The sequence below is a fragment of the Nannobrachium achirus genome (genome assembly GCF_963921795.1).
Source record: "Nannobrachium achirus genome assembly, chromosome: 10".
NCBI classification, from domain to species: Eukaryota; Metazoa; Chordata; class Actinopteri; order Myctophiformes; family Myctophidae; genus Nannobrachium; species Nannobrachium achirus.
Window position 1 is genome coordinate 39341842 of NC_137819.1, and position 22582 is coordinate 39364423.

Below are 22582 nucleotides of genomic sequence, written 5' to 3' on the forward strand. Positions count from 1 at the left end.
GTAATACATAGAGTTCTACCACTAGTGGTCGTACTAAAAATACAACTTGGACATGACATTGGCCTCTATCTTCAGTTTATACAGCAGACATGTTTTAAGGAGGAATTTCCCTTTAAGGAAACATCACTATAGAGAAACAAAATTAGCACCTGAATTGATAAACAATTAAATAAACAAAGCAAAATACTTACGACTTCTCCTCTCTGGCCAGGGTGTCCGGGCAGTCCATCCTTTCCTGGGGGTCCCTGGGTGAATAACATCAATCAAGTTTTACATTGTGTTAACAGAAACGGCTCCTCAACTAGATATTGTGGCCTAATACTAGATTCCCTGGACTAAAATTAAGTTACTAATACTACAAGTATTAGCATTCAGTTCACCCTCATCATTCTCCTAATCAATGTCATGCAGCCGAATACGTATCAATAAATAAATCTCCTTACGGGAGGTCCCTTTGGTCCGGGGAACCCGTTAGCTCCCTGAGGTCCAGGCAACCCCTGAAAACATCAGAACACAATGTATTGATCAGTACACACACAGGTTATTAAGAAGAACAGATAGAAATATGTGTATTTGTGCGTGTCCCGTCCCTCCCTCCTCCTGATAGGAAAATAAGATAAGGCTAAAATATATAATGGAATGTTGTATAAACTCTGAAACTGGTAATAAACCAGCAGTACCAACAAGAATCCAAAATACAGGCATTTGCATATGCATAAAAGTGTGACTATGAGTACAATTTACAGTAGTAGAGCAGTACATAGCAAATGCAGTTACAGCATAATATAAACATATGCAATCCAATCCAATATGTAAATAATTACCTATTAATAGATTAAAACAAAGAGCTCACCCTCTCTCCTGGAGGTCCGGGAGGGCCGTCACTTCCTGATGTTCCCTGGAAACAACAACAACAAAACAATAAGTAGCCTTTACATATGGCTAAATGATTATTTGATCCATTTTAAATGGGTTACATATTCACAACACAGACCAGCTGATCTGTTGTTTTAAAATGAAAGCGAGGGTATAAGGTGGATAAACAATCGATTGATCATCAAACCTGATCAAATATCATATTGATCCAAATGTACCTTAGCTCCTGATTTTCCCGTTGCGCCTCTTGTTCCCCTCTGCCCTCTGGGACCCTGGTGGAGACAAGCCAAGGTAAACCAAATCGTGAGTAAATGAATAAATGAGTAAATGAAAGAAATGATGACGGAATAAAGGAATGATTAGATGAAGCAATGATCAATACCGTTGGTCCTCTTTGCCCTCTTGGTCCAGCCTTGCCGATCAGACCCTGAACAGAGACACAGATTTAGACACACAGCAGATCAGCTATCCAGCAGCATTAACTTACATTATGTTGTCTCTTACCTTGCCTTAGCTTACATGTACTTTATACTACAGAAAATACCTAATATATCCTTTAAAACCAATAAAATATTTGAATCTTTGACTTCCTAAAAGCAAAGTATATTATTCAAGTTGATGTGCAGAAGTGTGTGTGTGTTCAGTTTGAACATTTCAACGCGGTATGGCAACCTTGGGTCTAATTGTCGAGGATGAGAAAAGCGGTACATCAACTTACCCTTGTTCCCTTCTCGCCATTTGTGCCGGGGAATCCAGGGAATCCAAGAGATCCCTATAAAACAAAGCAATAATTAAAGAGAGTTGTTCTAATATATAAAAAGTAGATATGGAAAGTAAAAAAAGGAAAGAAATAAATTGACAATATGAGCCCTAGTGTCCCAATTCAGGGCATGTCATGAGGTGAAAATACAAGACATATAAAAGACAAATATCCTGCAAAAAATAGATGAACATTTGATGAAAATAGGTGAACATTTTGCAAAAATAGCAGATCTGAAAGATCAAGATAAATGGTACACTGCGTGTACGTACAGTATGTACAGTATGCATGTGTATTGTGTATGTCCTTACCTTAGGTCCTTGTCTTCCAGGATAGCCAGGAAGTCCAGGTACCCCAAGTTTACCCTGAAATCACATTAATAACACATTAATTTATAACATATACAACTACTGTTATTATCACATTACCAATTTAACTACGGCTGTGGAGGGAAAAACATTTGGTTTATTTCTTTATAATATTTCTTATAATTAATGTCATGATAGTGTCACCTGTATAAAGAATTACAAAAACACTTTAGTCTTAAACAGCCTGCTAAAATCATCAAAGTGGTTATGGTTTTCATAGGGCAATTGAGTCTGTGTTTTATGTAAACCGTACAATCTATTGAATTCTCATATCAATTTTGTTGTAGAACCCTAACCCTAACCCTAACCCTAAGTCTTTCCATTTGAGATCTGAACTCAACCACCACTAGAAATAAAGTCAAATCACCAGACTGGGAGCGATTTCTGGAGCAATAGTAGACAAGTGGCCAGGTCTGATACTGCAAGCTTGGGCCCACATCCAGGTGGCTCGACCAATAGGCTGGATGCACAAGCTCGTTTCTTTGAAGGTAGTTCATGATGCAAATGCAAAATTTTGTTTCACTTTCCACATAATATAGCGCTATGGCTTGAACTCTTGCCTAATAGTTACACAATTTGGATAATCAACAATTAAAACAAAAAAAAAGTGTGATGCTTCTTGGCTTTTATATCATTTAAAGCCTGTTTATTTCCCTTTTAAATGGTTACCCATTGGTACAGAACATGCATTTGTGGGATGAGCAGCACAAGTACTGTATGTTGGTTGCGCCCCTGAACAATGCACCAAGTATTCTCTGCCAATGCCACACAGCTTATTCCACTGTTGCTATTGACTCTTGTCTTGAGCTTCCAGTACTCCAGATGCTGAGAACGCTATGCTGAATGCTGCACAGAGTAACATATTTTGATGTAGACTTGTCATCATTGGAGGCAATCTCAAAACAGAGAGATATTGAGATGAGATTCTGCAACCAGTGGCAGTCCCATATCTCCATGATCTGGGACTGAACTGAACTCTATCCTGCAAGATGACATCACTCACCCCACAGAGCGGGATTCACCACTAGATTCTACCTCAAGAATTTGGATGTAGAGAGCATGGAATATGGCCTGCCAACAAGCCTGACCTCCTCAACCCTATTGAACACTTGTGGGATCACCTTGCAATGGGTGTGCTGTTCGTGTTAGAGTGACCAACACTGGTTGGCTGACTGGTTGGCTGACTGCAAAACATTCTGTCTGAGGAGTGGAATGCCATCCCACAGCAGTGTGTGACCAGGCTGGTGACCAGCGTGAGGAGAAGGTTCCAGGTTGTGTATGGTTCTTCTACACGCTACTGAGGCCCTTGACTTTTAAAAACCCTCACACAAACACTATTGGTTATTGGGACCATTCAATATGGTCCATGGAGGGGGTACATATATTTTTCTTGACCCTGTCCAAGTGATTGGAAAAAAATAAATTAAATTGTTAACTCTCCCCTGCCAAGTAATTATAAACAATGTTTTGATCGTCGTTTTAAGAGACTTTATTCAGCAGAGAGAGGTTGCAGCGATTGTCTTTGGGTGAGTCGATCGAATCATGACGATCGAATCATGTCCATGACAGTGATTATCATAATGTTGGATAAATCACACATGGGTAAAGTTTTTTTATTTTTACTTTGTATTTTTGTAAGAATTATTTAGTTTTGGGCGTTTTCTTTTTTTTTTTGCTTTATTGATACAATAGACTGACAGGAAAGAGGGAAGAGAAAGAAGGGGAGTGACAGGCAGCAACGGTCACCGGGATCGGGAGTCGAACCGTGGCACGGACCGCTACCCCCAGTCGTCCCAGCCAACACATGGGTAAAGTTTACGTCAATATCAGCGATCTGGACAGAGCAGGTTGGTGGTGGCATATACTGGACACTGTGCTGTGGAGATGCTGTGTGGCCCGGAATTAAGTACTTATTTAACATGTCTGAAAACTGCTGAAGACACTTTAAAAAACAGAACGAATGTGTAACACTGGAGTCTTATGTGAGTTAAATACGCAGTATTTTATAAAATCATGTTATTTACATGAGTTATTTCAAATTAAAAGTTTAATCATGAATAGTGATGAAAAGTGATTTTGCTTTTTATTTACCTTTTTACTTTTTAACATCTCATCCCTATTTTCACATCTTAAAAAATAAGTTAAGCTAAAATCAGTCTGTCTTCTGTTCTCATTCCACCAGCATCACAAAAGTAAAGTAAGTAGCTAGCTTTGGGAAACAACGGTTCCGTGGCCCATCGACAAAGAGGTAATAGCATTAGCATTAGCATATGCACTCGCAGTAGCGTTTAACTGCACTCCCACTCCCACTGGTTTGACCACCAGGCTATAAGGGCCAATTTATACTTACTTCACTTTTAGAGCCGAATTTATTTCGGTTCGGTTCGGGGAGTCACAAAATCTCGGTGGCACCGAACAGCCGAATGATGATATATGCCCCCCGAACCTCTGAATGATGTCATATTGTAGTTTAGACAGAGCCGAACTGAAATAAATTCGGCTTTAAAAGTGGAGATGAATCGGCCCTTAGGCTGCTTCAACGTTCTAGCGTGGTTCTGGAGGCTTGGCCATCGGTCAGGAGCACAAACACTCTAAAGCAGGGGGTCTGGGACCCCTGGGGGGGTCCTCAGAGTTACAGGGAGGCTGCCAAATCTTTTATTTTACATAAACAGCTTCAATCCTAGCATCCCAATTATATTAGGAACATAACCAAAAATAACCTACAAGCTTGTGAGCAAATGTGTAAAACGAAACTAGAAGCAGTGCTCTTCCGAGCACAGGTCTCCACCAGGGCAGGCATCCTGGTGGAGCTATAATAGACCAATGTAAAAAGGGTGGCATTTGTTCTTCGCCAATCTTAGACCTTTCATGGCAATCGGACGCTGCAGGCATGATTTGAGGCATTGTGTTCCAAAAATGTGTTTTGCTAAAGTATACCTGCTGGTGGCGCTATAACAGGCCAATGTGAAAAGGGTAGAATCTGTTCCTTGACCCAGTGGGAATATGTGTGGCAAATTTCACAGCAATCGCAAGCTGCGTTGATGATTTGAGGCATTTTGTTCAACAACGGAGCAATCCTGCAAACTTTGGAAGCCAATATAAGCCAATTATGATGGAACATGAAATATCAGACAAATTGGTCTTGATCACATGACTATAGAGATACTGTGTACTGATTTGTCTGATTTTTGGATAAATTCTGAGGGAGTAATATCCAAAAAATATAAAAGGTTGATGTGAAAAATGCAGAGAAAAGGTTTTTCCTTGGCCTCTAGGGAGTACAAAGTTTGACACTGATTGGTGGAGTTATAGGTAAAACACAAATCGGCCTGTCATAGCGCCACCATGAGGCTGATTCCAAAAATTTGACGTGGCATTTCTTTCTCGGCCTATTGGGAATGTGTGTGCACAATTTCACAAAAGTTGCACGTTGCGTTGATGATTTGAGGCATTTTGTTCAAAATGGACCAATACTACAAACTTAGAAGCCAATCTTAGCCAATTTGGATGGAATTTGGAGAATTGGACAGATCCGTGTCAATCACATGAGGGTAGAGATACTGTCTACCGATGTGCGTGATTTTTGCACAAAATCTGTAGGAGTACTGTCAAAAAATTTGTTTGGCAAAAATCGGCCTCTTGGTGGCGCTTTAATAGGCCCTTGTGAAAAATATGGGGCAGAGGTTCTGAATTGGCATCCCGGGAGTGTGTGTGCACAGTTTGACAGAGACCAAGGCAACGGCGCCGGAGATTAGCTGGTAAAAGAGTCAAGACGGACGGACGCACACACACACGCACGCACGCACGGACGGACGGACGGACGGACGGACGGACGGACGGACAGACAGGGGCGGAAACATACTCTCCCCCATGCCTTCGGCTGGTGGAGACAATTCATTTACACAACACTGATGATAGTGCTGCTGTCAAACAAGTATATGAGGCTATAAATGGTGAATGGCAAATGGTGCATTTATATAGCGCTTTACATTTTGTGCATAACATTCACCCATTCACACACACTCACATTCATACACCGATGGCAGAGGAAAACATGCAAGGCACTTTGGGAGCAATTAGGGGTTCAGCGTCTTGTTCAAGGACACGTCGACAATAAAGGCGCTTTTCCACTGCAAGGTGGAACCAGAACTTTCAGGAACCAGAACCTATTTTTTTGGTTCTGGTTTTGTTTCCATTGCGAACGGCCCGGTTCCAGACGAGGTTCCTGGAACCTCCTGGAACCTTTTTTAGGTCCTGCTCCTGATGTAGAACTAAACTTGAGTTCTGGGAACCTATGGGCGGGGCCAGCAGCGCTCCGGCTCTCGATTGGTCGAGCGGAGGTAACAACACCGAGGAGAACGGGGAGAAATCTCTCACAACACAACAGCGTCATTTTTAAAATCCTATTCCGACAGACAGAAACACAGAAACACTATGGACGCGACGCTAGACGACAGCCACGACACATTGGTCAAGTGAATGTGATGATAGAGGCTCTTATTTGTGTCTGGGCGGGAGAAGAAAATATCCAGAAGGAGCTAGAAGCATCCGTTCTAAATGAAAGCATTTTCAAACAAATTCCGTCGCGGTCGTCTTTCTGAAATGGGCGTCGAGTCACCCACAAGCAGACACACACGGTGCCAAGCACAAATAAAGAAAATGTACGTCGATAGACCGACAACAAACTAAAACAGTGGAGATAAGCATTTCTACATTCGCCCGTGCATTGGTGACTCGAGTCGGCACTCAGCAGCCGAGCCATGCGCTGTGTTCAGGACACGCCTGCTTCGTATCGTGTGTGTGTGTGTGTGTGTGTGTGTGTGTGCGCGTGCGTGCGTGCGTGTGTGAGAGAGAGACACGCTTTTTTTCTCCCTAGAGCAAAGGCAGCGTACCAGCTCAGTACAGTTAGCAGCTTGTTTGAACGTTCTATTGTTTTTTATTTTATTTTTATATCCAGAAAGTAGTAACTAAAGACGTATTTCTTACATACAGCTGTTATTTTAGATTTTAGATTCCCGAATGTGCTGCTGTTCAAATGACCAGCTGTTTTGTCTCAGCCAAATCAGGCTGACCAGTTGAGCTTCCCGGTTGGGTCTGGTTATATGGAAACAAAAGCAGAACTTGGTTCTGGAACTTCACGGGTTCTTGAAAGTTCTTGGTTCTGGAAAGTTCTGGTTCTGGTTCTGGCTTGGCCCTGCAGTGGAAATGCCCCTTAATTCTGGGGGAGCCCGGGATCGAACCATCTGGCCGCTCTACCGGCCACTCTACCCCTGAGCCACTGCTGTGCTGCCCCACGGCTATCTATGAAATCCAGTGCCGTGACTAGGTATAGGCGGTATAGGTGACCGCCTAGAGCGCAATCTCAAGGGAGGCGCCACCGACAGTTAATGAGCCATCCAAACCGACCCAAAACCGACTAAAAACACCCCTAAAGCCGCGTGCGCGCGAGTGGAGAGAGGCGCATTTGAGAGAGCTGGCAGAGAGCGCTGATTAGGCTGGTCACGGGTCTGATGAAATCTATTGAAACTTTAACACAATTTTATACAATATTCATCTCTCTCTCTCAGCTAAGAGGTCCTTGGCCTGAAAAACTGAGCTGGTCAGCATCAGGATGGCTTCAGTACAATTCAGGTTTCCTGTACATACTAGTCAGACTCATTCATTCGCAAGACTTCTGGTTATAATACACTGTATTATGATTATTTTTGTCTGAACTAAGTTTTACTTTGAAGCACACCTACTGGAAATACTAACCGATCTAAAAAAAAATGATCGGCTGTTTTAGGCCCGTGACACCATCATAAGACAAAATATAAATCAGGCTTTACGGGCCATTCACACAAAGCGTGTAGGTTCCAGTGTGAAGATAGCGCTGCTATTTATGAGTTTGTTTCGGTTAGCACCGCTCAACAACAAATATTGCAAGCCATCTTTGTTCTTATAGTATTGCAATGACAACAAAACTAGATTTGTTTTAGTCTTCATAGCAGCAGGTCTGACACACAACACTATCACACAAACCAACTCAACATCAATGGGAAGTGATCAGAACAAACAGAGATCACAGTCATAAACACATATCAACATCATCACCAAATGAACACCATGACAACACTACACATAACATATTTGTTTGTCTATACCACATTATTTGGTGGTGTGGGAACTAAGATATATTATTATTGCTGTAGTGGGTCTTGTTGGTGTATTAATAAATGTTTCATATCTCATAGTTTCATATTCTACACTGACATTCGCAGTGACTCTTTTTAAGGAAAAACTTCACACTGTTTGAGCAGTTCCTACCTTCTCTCCAACAGGTCCAAGTGGTCCAACCTCACCAGGGGGTCCAACGCGACCCTTTGGCCCCTCAGGGCCATCTTCTCCCCTGGGTCCGGGAACTCCGCCCTCTCCCTGTCACCGTGGGAACACAGGTACCAGAAAACCATGAAGACGTTCACATTCACACAACACATCTACTGTAGAGTATATAGTTTGGGATTTTGAATGAACAGCAAACGAATGCAAGTAATGAAATACAATAAAATAAAACAAATAATAAAGATATCATTCATTGTTTCATCAATAAATCATTCAGACAATCTTACTCTGTCTCCCTTGACACCAAAATCTCCCTTGACTCCAGGGAAACCATCTTCTCCCTAGAGATTAATAACACAAAAATAAACATCAAAGTAAATTTAAATGATGTGACAGTACAGTTACAGTGAATAGGTCCACAGAAAGTAAGACCTGCCCGATTGTGAGATTAAATGGTGGACACAATGTGTGTATGCCAGCAGATCTTATAAGCTCTAAGCGTGCCGCTTTGCGCCGCGTTCCGAGCTTGTGGATCTGCAACTTTTTATACTTTTGTGTGACGCTGTAGTATGATCAAGTAGAGCGTTAATTTACGAAGAAAAAAAACCCACAAAAAGTTAGTATATAGAAGTATGAGGTTTCTGACAGCAACGATATGCACTTGGATTCATATTCATTTTCGAATTAGTTTATTTATTTAAGTAGGCATTATTAAGATGTCTTGAAAAGTGAAACATTTAAGGAATCACCAACCTTCTCCCCTTTGTGTCCCTTTAGCCCACGGATGCCTTGAGTTCCCTGCAAACAAGCAAACAGGTGCAATGCAACAGTAAATAGTTGGACACTGAGTATTGGCAACACTGTGTAGCAGTGTAGCTGAACACTGTTCAGCTACACTGCCCTCTTATACCATAGGAGGGCAGTGTAGACCTATACATTGTATTTTCAATAGGCTAATTCAAGCACTCTTCAAGCACTTACCATTTGTTCTAGCTGCTATACTGGCTTCAGTAAACTACTAATTAATACATGTATGACACCTCTATTATTATGCATGAATGTACTATAGCATTGGGCTGTTTTGAGAGAATAAACTAGAATAGTTTCCAATGATTAATTGAAAAAAATGCACTTAAATAACAATTCACTCAAAGTCCTCAACTAAAAAACCAACACATTCAACTTCAACCATCATGTATTTTTGCAAAATACTGTACAGAGACCAGAGACCAGGTATATCAAATCATTGTTTAAACATTTGGTATGCGCTGACTACTTTCCTTGTGGAAGAACAAGAGAAACCAGTGAACTCAACAGCAGGCAGTTCCTGGAATGTTCATGCTAACAAGATTGTGGTGATTGTTTTAAAAGTACTGACCTTAATGCCACGAGGGCCAGGATAGCCGATTGTTCCCTGAGGACCACTGGGACCCTGTAGGAGTAGAATCTCATTAGCAAAGTTGTAAAGGAGGCATCTCAGAATAATCTGAAAACCATCACCCCATCTTACATCTACCGTCTGCAACAATGACGATGGCTGTTCTTTCTCAAAATCTGTAGGTGAAGCTGATAAAAGAATATTGTAGAATAATAATGTACAAGTGGCCACTTGTAACTAAAGATGGCAATTTTCTGCCAAGACCTAGACAAAGTCAACTTTTTAGGTGGCTATTTTGCCACTGTGTCTCTGTCACAAATTGATCTATCACGTACACGTACAGTGTATTTGATGTCTGGACCTTGATCTATCACATACAGTGTGGCGCATAAAATGTAAGTGTGTGTTTTTGTTTGTTGTTTGTGTTTGTTTTGTAAAAGACCCATTCTTCTCAAATCCCTGTGCACCTTTCCTCTGCTCTGATGCAACTCGCAGACACGCAGCAATATGTGAAGTACAATTTAAGCAAAAGACAAGGATCTCTGTACACAAATATGGTTAGGAACATTACCATTAGCTATGGATACTGGCAGGTTTAATGCCACTCCAAAGGACTAGAGATACTGTCCTGTTTGTGAACTTGGTGCAATTGAAAATTAGGTAACTCTTTGTATTTTATTGCCCTAAATATGATGATATAAGAGAAGTTATTTGTTCATAAAATGCCTTCTATTTGTGATGCTTTCCTTGAGTTAGATGATTATGAAAAACATGAGATATGTTTCAGGAAAGGAGCTTTTGTTGTTGCAAATGTTATATGTCAAGCTTGGGAGCGAAGACAGAACACTCAGTATAATTCTGAGCGGTAATGTAATGCACTGTGAATACAAACATGCTGTACTCATAAGGAGTCTAAACCCATGAGGGCTGGGCACTTTGTGTGCAGGACACGAAAATAAAACAATCAATCAAATTAACCCCCACTGTTGGCCAATAAACCAGTCACCAGGCACTTCTTTTCACCTGACAGAGCGAGCTTTCACTGCAGAGTGTAATGGTTCACCACTTGTTACCATCCCTGCTGAACAGGTGCCCACATCAACCAGCAGGGGTCACTAGTGCAGCGACAAGGACATGATCCCTGCTGGCTTCCCATTGCAGTGGTGGGTGAGTGAGTGTTTGACCTCCATGCCAGCCCTCTACCTAATTCATTGTTATATAATATTGTCTTTTAATTTGATTTGTTTAACTGTTAATTATCTGTGTATTAACTGATCATCTAGTGTTCTTGGGTACCAATTTAAAGGTACTATAAATTAATTAATATATTGTGGACTAATCACTATGGATTATTGGATTCACTTTTTATTTTTACTTGGGAGGTTGTCCAATACGTGACGATGTCCATTTAATTAATTAGATTAACTCTAAAACAATCCAACTTTGATCGCCGCGATGCGTCTCCGATTTCACCTTATGTAAAGCACTTCCGGTGTGGGACCGGAAACTGATACATTTCCGAATCCGGGGGCGGGACATATTTTGGTCAAGACAATTCTTTATCGCCGCAGTTAGTGAGTTAATTAACTGCCAGAGTTAAAACATTGTCTACTCTTCCCTTGCCAGATATTCAGAGCGTTTTCACTAACCTTTGAAAAATCATAAAATATTCTTCTTCAGAAAGGTCCACGTACCGATCACTTTAAAACACATAGTAGAGTCACTGAGAATCGGAAGAGAAAAAAAAGTGGCGTCGAGATACTCCGTTCCATAGTTATTGGGAGTTGAAGGTCTTTATGAAATCAGATGGACCGTGGATTTGAAGTGGATTTGAGCGTGGATTTGAAGGACCTGGCACTTTATCGCCAACCGACAATATATAGGTAAAATATAAGATAGGTGTGGTCAAGACACCTGTGACTCCCAGTGGTCTGAAGAAAGTACATTTATTTAAGTACTGTACTTAAGCACTGTACTTAAGTTCAATTTTGAGGTACAATTTAGCCCTATTTTTTACCTAGGCTATTTGAAAAAAGCATCGCAACGCGTTTTGAGGTCGTAGATCTGCTATTTTCAAACATGTTGTACTTATATTTTGATGCCAACAATTTCATATTTTTACTCATTTTGAATTGAAAGGGTGCACACACCAAAATATGGTTGCCAGCGGATAAACTCTTTTGGTGCAAGGCTGACTAAAAATGCAGCGAGCGCATTCTGTCCCAAAGCCTGTGCCACGCCTGTCAGTCACTTCCAGAACCCTCCCCATTCCGCCTTCGACTCACCCGATTGTACAGAGGGGAAAACACGGAGCTCCAGCATAAACGCAAGGTCGGCGCAGCGCGCAGATATCCTCCACTGACATGAAAACGCCCCCTTCCCATTGAAATGCATTGGCGGAACGCAGATTTCACTCTCATAGTAGGTAGTTTGGTGTGTGTGCACCCTAACAGAGTATTTCTACATTGCAGTGTTATGTACTTAAGTAAAATATGTGAGTACTTTTTCCCCACTGGTGACACCTACCTGGTTTCCCTTGGTTCCGGGAGGCCCCTCCTTTCCTGGGTGACCCTGAGAAGGTAAAGGGTTGAGAGGTCAAAAGAACTCACTACAATCACCACAACAACTTGACCATGAAGACAGAAACATAAAGAAGGAACTTACAGGAGGGCCATCGGCGCCGGGCATTCCTGGTAGACCTGGTTTACCTGTAGGTCCCTGGAAGAGATGACAATACCAAGTTACATACATGAAACATCTACCTGAAAATATAACAGTCAGGAATTTAAATGCGCTTTTACAAGCTCAAACATTAGCAAGGTTTTCCAACGAAATACTGTAATATAACAGTCAGGAATTTAAGGTACTTTTACAAGCTCAAACATTAGCGAGGTTTTCCAACAAAATACTGTAGTTTCATTAAGATGTTCAATTAATATAATTAAGCAATATCACACAAGAGGGTGTGGGTTATTGTGATTATTGGACCGCCTGCCCGTAGGCAGCGCAGAAGGTCCAATAATCACATAACCCCACACCCTCGAGGTTTGAGTGTGATATTGCGATTATACAACTGTTGTCCTTAAAAAAAAAGGCGAAAAAAAAAACACGTCAACTTAATTTCATTGTAATTAAGATATTCGATAGGAATTTGTACATTTTAATGCCACATTTAGCTACTATGTCCCTGAACTTAAAAACTGCTAGCCTAGCCGCTAGCATAGTGTTGGGCGAGGGGAGTGCTTCAGCTCTTTTGCAACCAGCGCAGCTGATATCTTTGTTTGATTAGACCCATGTGGTAGTGCTCATTATTCACACGGGTTGAGAGCTATTTCAACCAATCAAATTGCTTCATCAGAAGTTACTCCCAGTTGTATAATACTGAATCAACCTTCCTAGAATACAAGAGCAGTCTAATCTATGGAATTAGAGGCTGGTCTTAACGTGCTTCACACTGCATTTCTCCATTATGCTCTGACAGATACTTGAATCTCTCACCTTCTCTCCTGGCGGCCCGAGGGCTCCCTGGGGCCCTGGCATTCCCTGAGTGAGGACGGACAGACAGACACAATACATTATTAGTCACTCACAACAACTAAAACCAGTTGACCTGTTGACCCAGTTATCTTGTGATGTTTCACTGACAACACTATTGACAGTATGTTAAATTGTCGAGGCTGCAGTGTGTCTCCTGTCACGTCCAGGTGTTCTTACCTGAGTTCCTCCCTGCCCCTGCTGTCCGGGGGGCCCTGGCTCTCCTTGGGGCCCCTAAGAGAGAGATAGAGAATAGATAGAAACAAAGAAGAAAGTGGAAAGAAAATAAAGAGATAAGAAAGACAGAAAATTATTAGAGTATATCATTGATTATGTGTTATTGTTGAGTGTGTGTGTGTGTGTGTGTGTGTGTGTGTGTGTGTGTGTGTGTGTGTGTGTGTGTGTGTGTGTGTGTGTGTCAGTAGATTTAATAGGTCAGTTTATTGCTTTGTTTGTATAATGTGTCATTGTCGCTGCGTTAGCATGTGTGCGGGACGGGTGCTATATTTATTTGTGACTGTGTTTTTACTGTCAATTAAAATAAACTGACCAGGTTTCCTTTAGGACCATGAGGCCCGTCATTTCCACGCACACCCTGAGAGAAGAGAAGAGAAGAGAAGAGAAGAGAAGAGAAGAGAAGAGAAGAGAAGAGAAGAGAAGAGAAGAGAAGAGAAGAGAAGAGAAGAGATTAAAAATTACAAGCCATAATTGCACCTACTGTACAACTCTGGAACTACATACAATACATAATGAAGTTATCATCATTATTTTTATGCTGATTATGTTTTATGACACTTGGGCTCTTAAAAACTGCTAAAAGTCGAGTCGAGGAGAAAATAAGCATTCTGCTCTTGAAATATAGCCTACTTCTCTTAAACATGTGGTTTTCCTTTAACCAAAAAAAACTATAACCCGCTGGCTGTCCACCGAGTGGATGCAGAACGACTGTCACAAAACGCTGTGCTTATCTTGTAGTTATATGACATAATTATATATGTTGTGTGACTGTGTGAGAGACAAGGGTGTATTCTGGTACAAATCCTTAGTGGGATGTCTGGGTGTTATTTCTGTGTAGTTGAACAGGTAGAGAGCAAGCCTCGCTGACACTGCCAAGGTCAGTGGTTTGACTCTCTTGCAGGCCACACAAACACTACACAAATATTGTAAGGCGCTTTTGGTTGAGGCATCCGCAAAAATGGCGTGTCGTGTTTATAATTTAGATATTGTTTTGGGGCCGACTGCAGGAACAGTGCATATTCTTGTTTAGACTGAGGGAACACCTTTACAGGGTTATAGCTGTACCTAGGCTATTGTTTCAGCGGGACTGTGTGAGTGTCAAGTGGTCTTTTAGGGATAAACTGACGTTACTGTAATAAAAGTGTCTGGGTGTGGTGGATGATGTTTGTTTGTTTTTACTCACAGGAGGTCCAGAGATTCCGGGAGGCCCTTTAGGTCCCAGCAAACCACGAGGGCCCTAGCAGAGGGAGAGATGAAGAGGAGACATACGCACAGACACACGCACGCACACACGCACGCACACACACACACACACACACACACACACACACACACACACACACACACACACACACACACACAAGTACACAGATATAGACGCACACACAAACAGGCATTGATGCAGGTGCCATTATTCAAGCACGCACGCACACACACACACACACACACACACACACACACACACGCACAGACATAGACACACACACACACACACACACACACACACACACACACACACACACACACACACACACACACACACACACACACACACACACACACACACACACACACACAACCAAGATCAGCCACCATACGCTAGCAGCCTGTGATCACACAGACGTTTTAATAACACTATTGAGCACCATAATTCATCGCATTCTAAGACAGACGATATTAGAGTGACACATCTACAGTACTTGTGAGAAACACCAGGTATAAACAACCTGACAACCCATAATCACATAATGTGATGAATGCCATACATGTGCAGTATGTATGTATACATACCATACAATTACACCTCTGTTGTACTTGTAAGTGTTTGCATGTATATACACACTTGTCTGATTATGGCTGTCTATACAGCCTGTCTGCCCTCATTTGTACTTCACTGGACTATCTGTGTAAATATATACCGTGTACAATAAAAACGTGTGTGTCTGTCTAGTGCGTGATATCTACATCAGATCTTAGATGTATCATTCACTTACATCATTTATTTTATTCAATTCCAAATTCTATTCCAGTGGTTCTCAGTTTAACCGTTCAGTTTAGTTGTTTTTTTGTGTGTGTCATCGCTGTACCACATGCTGCTTACATTTATGTCCAATACAGTATTCAATTAATCAATCAACCGAAAAAACACCTCAGCCCTATACAGTACAGTATATATACTGTACATTTCCTATGTTAAAATAGCCAATCTAAGCTCTTTTATGGGGGTCCCTGGAACCATAATATATTCAGATGGTGGTGCGCGGATAAATACTAATATATTAATTTGGGGGTCCCTGACATGAACAGGTTTGAGAACCACTGTTCTACTCTATTCTAGCGATAGACACTTAGAAACCTCAGCCTCTCGGACAGTGATTAGGAAAACAATACATCATTTTGAGAAGAAGTGATAAAGGGCATCGTCATTGCAACACTCACTGGTTCACCTGGGAGACCCCTGGGTCCAATGTCTCCGTCGTCTCCCTAGAACACACACACACACACACACACACACACACACACACACACACACACACACACACACACACACACACACACGTAATGTCATCTAAAGGTATAGTGTATCATATACCGTAATACAATGTATTGTCACTGTCGGGTGGAAACCTTGTACGTCCAAAACCTTTACTCGTTTAGGGCCGATGCATACTCTTTTTATTTTTTGACAAATGTATTTCGGTTCGGCTCTGTCCAAACTACAAAATGATGTCACTGAGTTGTCCTTAAATAGGCATATTTAAGGACAATTAAGGACAAGGACGTCATTAATTCGTCTGTATGTAATAAATTAGGCTCTACAAGTAGAGTATACATGGCTCTTAGGAAATGGAAGAAAGAGAAGAACCTGTGTTCCAATGGATCCAATGTAATTATTATTAAGTGACAAGCTTTTGTTACTTTTCATTGGTTATTAGTGAAAAGAGTCAGCCTACAAGCTCACAATGCGTCACAATGCGACACCTTATGAGCATGTAGATCAGCTATTGTACAATGAAATAGGAACAATCTAGAAAGTGTAAGGTTTCTGCCCAACAGCGATGATATAATAAAATATACAATATAAATACTAGAAAGATAGGCAGACAGATGACGACAAAAATAGATTGGAGGACAGGCTAACACGTGGACAATATTTAGCTACCATAGCTAGTCAGACAGGCACACAGTAAAATCCTGAGTGATCATTTAACTCTGAGAGTACAAATGAAACCAAATAGAGTCATAAGGGTCCATTTGCTTCCATTTGTTTGCATTGAGTCCATGTTCTTACCCTCTCTCCGTCCTCTCCCTGACCTCCTTGGATTCCCAATCCTCCTGTGTCGCCCTTTATAGTTGGAAGAAACAAGCGTTAGAATTACCGTTCTTCAATGGAAACTACAATATAATATATAATAAATTATAAGTGCACTGCACACTGTCATACTCCAGAGAAGCAGTTTGGAGACATGTCTGAATGCTCTGCTATAATTTTGTTTTATCCCTTTTCAGGCCCAGCACCCACAGTATGTGATATGCTATTTGTGGTGTAAAGTAACTAAGTACATTTACTCAAGTACTTAGTACAATGTTGAGGTATTTGTACTTTAGAGTATTTCCAGTTTTCAGTACTTTTACTTCTGCTCCACTACATCTTGGATCCAAATAATGTACTTTTACTCCACTACAATTATTTGAAAACTAGTTACTAGTTACTTTGCAGATATAAATTATTATATTATTATAACACTTACATTAATCCACTTTAGCCCTATTTTATACCTAGGCTATTTGAAAATAGCTGATCTACAAGCTCACAACACGATGCAACGCGTTGTGAGCTTGTAGATCTGCTATTTTGAAACAGAGTATTTCTATATTGCAGTATTGATACTTTTGCTCAAGTAAGACATATTAGTACTTTTTCCACCTTTGGCTATTTGGAACTTTATTTTCTTAGTTGTTAAGCTAGATGTTGATCAACTGAATATGAGAATAGAACCACGTGATCTTCATTGATGTAACTATCTGGTGGGAGGAGTTAAATCCTCCCTTATTAAAATCTACAATGTCAGATTATGTACTTTACGTGGTACAGCTCATGTCGGTAGCAACATCAGCAGCCCTGCATTAATTGTTATATGCTTGGAGGTCACAGAGTCATGTCCAACAGTAAATTCTTGTGTGAACGCCAGTTGGTAATAAAAGTACATTTTCATTCTTTAAAGTTATTTTGGGGTGCATTTTAAGCCTTTATTTGATAGTGATGGTGGAGAGAGACAGGAAGAGAGAGAATAAGGTATACAGCAAATGTCCTGGCCAGCCGGGAATCGAACCAGGAAATCGCTGATCAGGGCATTTTGCACCCATATAGAGCATCGCAGTGAGGTGTCGGAAGTAAAGCAGTCCATTCATTTTCACCATAGGGTTTTTCATTATCAGCCACAAAGTCGTAGCAATTCAATGTACACTTACCATTAGGCTGGTGGTTGTAAAATGGTTCTATATGCTCCTGTAGAACCCCCGAGTATGTATGCAATCACTCTAGTTTTAGTAAAAACACGTTTTAATCAAGATCGCACGGAGAAGAACTGCATTACCCATACTGCTAAAAATGTACATGCGGTGAAATCGGCGTCTATGATTAGTCTAGCTTCTTCTTCTTTCATGTATCTTGCGGTTACCGCGGAAGTAGCTTACTGCCCCCTGTCTTCCCAGCGGATTATTGCACTTCAGCAGAACTCCGTGAGCGATCGTCTTTCTTTTACAATTATGATGCACTATGTTAAAGATGACGATAAGAGCGTCCACAGAGATGAATATCACTACATGTCAGGTCATATGCTGGCCTGGATAACTAAACTGAGCGTGATTTAAGGGATATATTTCAGGAAACAAGTGTCATTCGCAATGCATTCTGGGAGTGTAGTTTCCGCAATTTTTTAAATAATGATGTACACAGTACAACCCTTTTTTTTTCAGCTTTCTAATTAATCGTTGCATTCAAAATAATAATAATATTGTCATGATTCCTCACCAGCCGAGGTGGCTTTGTCCGTGGCTTAAAAACGTTTAAATAAATACTTTATGAAATGTCTATGGAAGAAATGAATGGGGAAAACGCTTCCGACACCAGAGTGAGGATGGGGTGGGGCTTCAACTGCGATGCTCTATTGCAGCTTTACTACAGGGTCACGCCAAGTGCATTATATAGGCCTACAATATACAGTACGTTTCGGCCATTTGAAAATAACCGATCTGCAAGCTCACAATACTTTGTGAGCATTTGAGTGCTTTTTACCTTTTGTACTTTAAGTACATTTTGATCCCAATACTTTTGTACTATTACTCGAGTACATTTTGAATTCCAGACTTCTACTTGTAACAGAGTATTTCTACATGGCAGTATTGATACTTTTAATTAAGTAACAAATGGGAGAACTTTCTCCATCACTGATTCTGATGCAGCTTCATGTGTGTTGTTGGTGTCATTGACTCACCCTGTGTCCTTTGTCACCAGGCAGACCAGGAAGGCCATCGAAGCCACGGTCACCCTGGCAGAGATGGAGAGATTAACTCATTACACAGCAAGTGTATGCACCCATATGAAGTACTAGCTGGTACTAATTATTAGGCTCAGCTGATCATATCAATATGTTACTGAAACTTTGTCAAAAAGTAGCTCATTTGAATTATTCTTTTTATATAACTGAGCAGCTTTTTCACGTAGATCTAAAGTACATTCTAAAATCAGTCATTTCTCTTTCACCTAAGTAGATATTTGTTGAAATATTTTACTCAATTAGTACTTTTATAACGGTTATGCTGTTATGACAGTCTGGATGAGATTCATTCAAGTCAGCTTTGAACAACCTTTCACTCATAACGATAATGATAATGAATGTATTTATATAGCACATTTTCCAGACATAGCCACAAAGTGCTTTACAGAGCAGGGTAAAAGAACAACATGATATGCATTTAAGAACAATCTAAACAAACAATCGGTGAAGAAAATGGCACAACATTTAAAATAGACATGCAAATGAACCCGGTGAGGGTCTGCACCTTTGATCCCGACTCTCCTGGCATACCCCTGGCCCCATCAGCTCCAGCACGACCCTGAGGCAGGGAGAACACACAACACACACACCACAACGTCTCTACATCTTTACTCCACAGCTCCAATGCCAGAACAATGACTTTGTCAGCCATCTTTCACGGCTTGGGACGGTCAAACAATATTCGTTGTTTTCAGGCACTCACCCTTCTCCCTGATTTTCCTGGAGGTCCCAAAACACCCTGAGGACCCCTACCACCCTAGAAGATAAAATAATATGTGAATGTGATGAATGCCTGTCAAGGTGCAAATTCACTGTACCGTAAGGGTCGTTACATACTCCACTTTTAGAGCCCAATTTATTTCGGTTCGGCTCTGTCTAAGACTCTAAACTATGATATGGCGTCATTCAGAGGATCGGGTAGCGCCGGGTAGCGCCGGGGTAACGTCATTAATTCGGCTCCGAATGACGCCATATCATAGTTTAGACAGAGCCGAACCAAAATAAACTCAGCTCCTTATTAAAGTATGAATCGACCCTAAGTCCTATCAACAAGCATGCATGTGCGTGCGTATTGTATATATGTGAATACTGTGTGCGTGTGTGTGCTTTTGCTGTAGTGTTCATGTCTACCCAACTGTTAATAAAGTAGTCAATCAATCGATGTCTACCAATGTGTATTATATTCCGTGAGGTGTCCATAATAACACCTGCACAGGGGTCACAGCACAGGTCAAAGGTCAGGGCTGGTATGGGGTCATGTACCTGAGGTCCAGGGTCTCCACTCTCTCCCTTCAAACCGTTGCTTCCTGGGTCTCCCTGAAACACACAGACACATCAAACATAGCCTAAACCGTTACTTTCTGCTATCATGCAATTCCAAGCGGCAGATTCATCGCACCATGGGTGCCAAACTGCAGCTGGAGGTTCGGTATAAAGCACTGGAGTCAGTGGAAGCCTGTGGGCCAGCTCATGAACAAACACTATTTCTGAACAATTCAGACCTTTATAAAGAGGTGTGCAGGTAACGATGATAAGGATGACAACATACCAGGGGTCCGGGGCGTCCGGTGAATCCCATTGGTCCAGGTGGTCCTTTGAGAGCCATCTGAGGATTAGGCAACATTTGAGTGCAAACACTAAGAAAGTATCATAATCTAAATAATTATGCTTAACCAAAAATATCAAACATAGTAGATGGGTTGTCAGCTTGCAGATCAACTATTTTTGGTATTAAAATAAAATAAAATAAAATAAAATAAAATAAAATAAAATAAAATAAAATAAAATAAAATACACGTTTAATCAAATTGATTGTTAATCTCATTATTCAACTTTGCCTAAAATATGGTTAGGGCATAATGCACACTCATTTACTTTACTTCTGTAAACCTGGCTGTGATGTAACAATAAATCTGACACTCATTCTAAAGCTCTCAACTGTAACATCTTATAAAGGAGATGTTGATTGTCCAGGCCTGGGCAGAGCCAGCGCATGTCTTTGTCCTTAGTTCAGGGTGGTTGGAGTTAACGTAGTCTCAAAAACTAAAAGCAGAGGTGAAAGGTTGTTGTGACAAATATGATTGTGTTCACTCACCCTGGCCTGAGACAAGATGGCGGCTGCCTGAGCTTCCTGGGCCGACACACTGGGACCCTTATCTCCTCCACTCTGGCCGAAACGGAACTAGAAGAGAAGAGAATTAAAGTTAGACATGAATTCATATCAGAATGAAGAAGTTAAACTGTCCTCAGAGAGAACTTCTCTGCTCAATCGAATCACATCATCTAGATCAGTGGTTCCCGTTTTGACACGAGACCCAAAAGAGAAATGAGAGGTTTGCCCGGGAATCCAAACTAGTGGAAACAGCAGATTTACAAGCGTGTGGATCTGCCATTTTCACTGCTTCTTAGACGTTTCTTTTTAATTTATTTATGGAAATGAATAGATTTTGTATTTATTTATGAAATATTTTTGACAAATTTGGCATTGTTTTTCATTGATGAAAAGTTTGACTTTTTTGTAATAATTTTTTAATTTAGGAAACAAAAAAAACGGCCATGTTAAGGACCAACACAGGTTTTTCAATTTGTCTGATTGGCATAGAACAGAGGTGTTCATCAGGGGGTCCGCGGAGGTACTGCAGGGGGTCTGCAAAATTGATGCTTGATTAAACAATAAAAATAATAATAAATAATCAAAAAAAATGTAATTTGGTGGTCCGCGAAGGTATTGCAAGTGGACCCCCAAAAAAATTGCCAAAACACAAATCCTTTATTTTTTATTAATAAAAAGGTTTAATGTAATTTATTCTTTAAAACCTTTAACAAATATGTTCTTTGTGATACCAATAAATAGGAACTATACTATGTATAAGTGCAATGATCGTCACGCTTGGCACAGACATGCGCAGAGCAGGTTCTGTCAGGAAACTCGGTGCAGTTGTTGGTCCGCCTCAGCTTTATGTTCACGTCTATTCATCCAATCACACTCTCATTTAATTCTCAGACCACTCTATTCAATCTGTTAAGTTTGCACTAGAGAGCTGCTGCTCTCACCATGACTGTCCTTCTCTCCCTCCACCAGCCCAGTTTCTCCACCTGTCACTTTGGATCTGCTGTTTAGGTACGGAGTGTTGATTTTGACAGCACATTTTGAAGTAGTTTTAGTCATAGTCTTTTGAATAAAATATAATTTAGTTTTAATCACATTTTTGTCATCTGGAATGTACACAGGGCGATCCATGCCCGTTCTAAGGCATATATGGCAGGGATACACTTGCCACTGGATTCAAACGGAAGCTCCCTGTTTGATATCATAGATTCGGATATCATAGCTACATCAATATCGTTCAGTTTGTTTATGCTTGTTCACTGCGATGATAATAATTGCTCTGATTGTCTGCCACGGCACCGCATTTCAGCAAGCACCACCACCAAGTGTGTCCGATTTTAGTTTCCTCCTCCCCGGCTAAAAGCCTTCAATCGGCCAACACGTTCTGGGGGTGGTAACTGGTAATCACCATACCGATTTTCATAATTTCAACAAATA

The 22582-nt window shown here is 40.9% G+C and overlaps 1 protein-coding gene across 1 annotated transcript in view; it reads right to left on the reverse strand.

Annotated features, from left to right (window-relative positions):
* Nucleotides 1-22582, reverse strand: part of LOC308293031 (uncharacterized protein) — a gene marked incomplete at both ends in the record, with an annotated part of 82467 nt that overhangs the window by 20285 nt on the left and 39600 nt on the right. Inside the window, 25 exons of the mRNA XM_080735461.1 lie at nt 192-245; nt 444-497; nt 854-898; nt 1095-1148; nt 1259-1303; nt 1595-1648; nt 1948-2001; nt 8311-8418; nt 8613-8666; nt 9079-9123; nt 9704-9757; nt 12230-12274; nt 12368-12421; nt 13202-13246; nt 13418-13471; nt 13788-13832; nt 14658-14711; nt 15914-15958; nt 16767-16820; nt 18973-19026; nt 19541-19594; nt 19739-19792; nt 20299-20352; nt 20585-20641; nt 21131-21217. Of these exons, the coding sequence (XP_080591587.1) occupies nt 192-245; nt 444-497; nt 854-898; nt 1095-1148; nt 1259-1303; nt 1595-1648; nt 1948-2001; nt 8311-8418; nt 8613-8666; nt 9079-9123; nt 9704-9757; nt 12230-12274; nt 12368-12421; nt 13202-13246; nt 13418-13471; nt 13788-13832; nt 14658-14711; nt 15914-15958; nt 16767-16820; nt 18973-19026; nt 19541-19594; nt 19739-19792; nt 20299-20352; nt 20585-20641; nt 21131-21217 (1377 nt within the window). The remainder of the gene's footprint in view (nt 1-191; nt 246-443; nt 498-853; nt 899-1094; nt 1149-1258; nt 1304-1594; nt 1649-1947; nt 2002-8310; nt 8419-8612; nt 8667-9078; nt 9124-9703; nt 9758-12229; nt 12275-12367; nt 12422-13201; nt 13247-13417; nt 13472-13787; nt 13833-14657; nt 14712-15913; nt 15959-16766; nt 16821-18972; nt 19027-19540; nt 19595-19738; nt 19793-20298; nt 20353-20584; nt 20642-21130; nt 21218-22582) is intronic.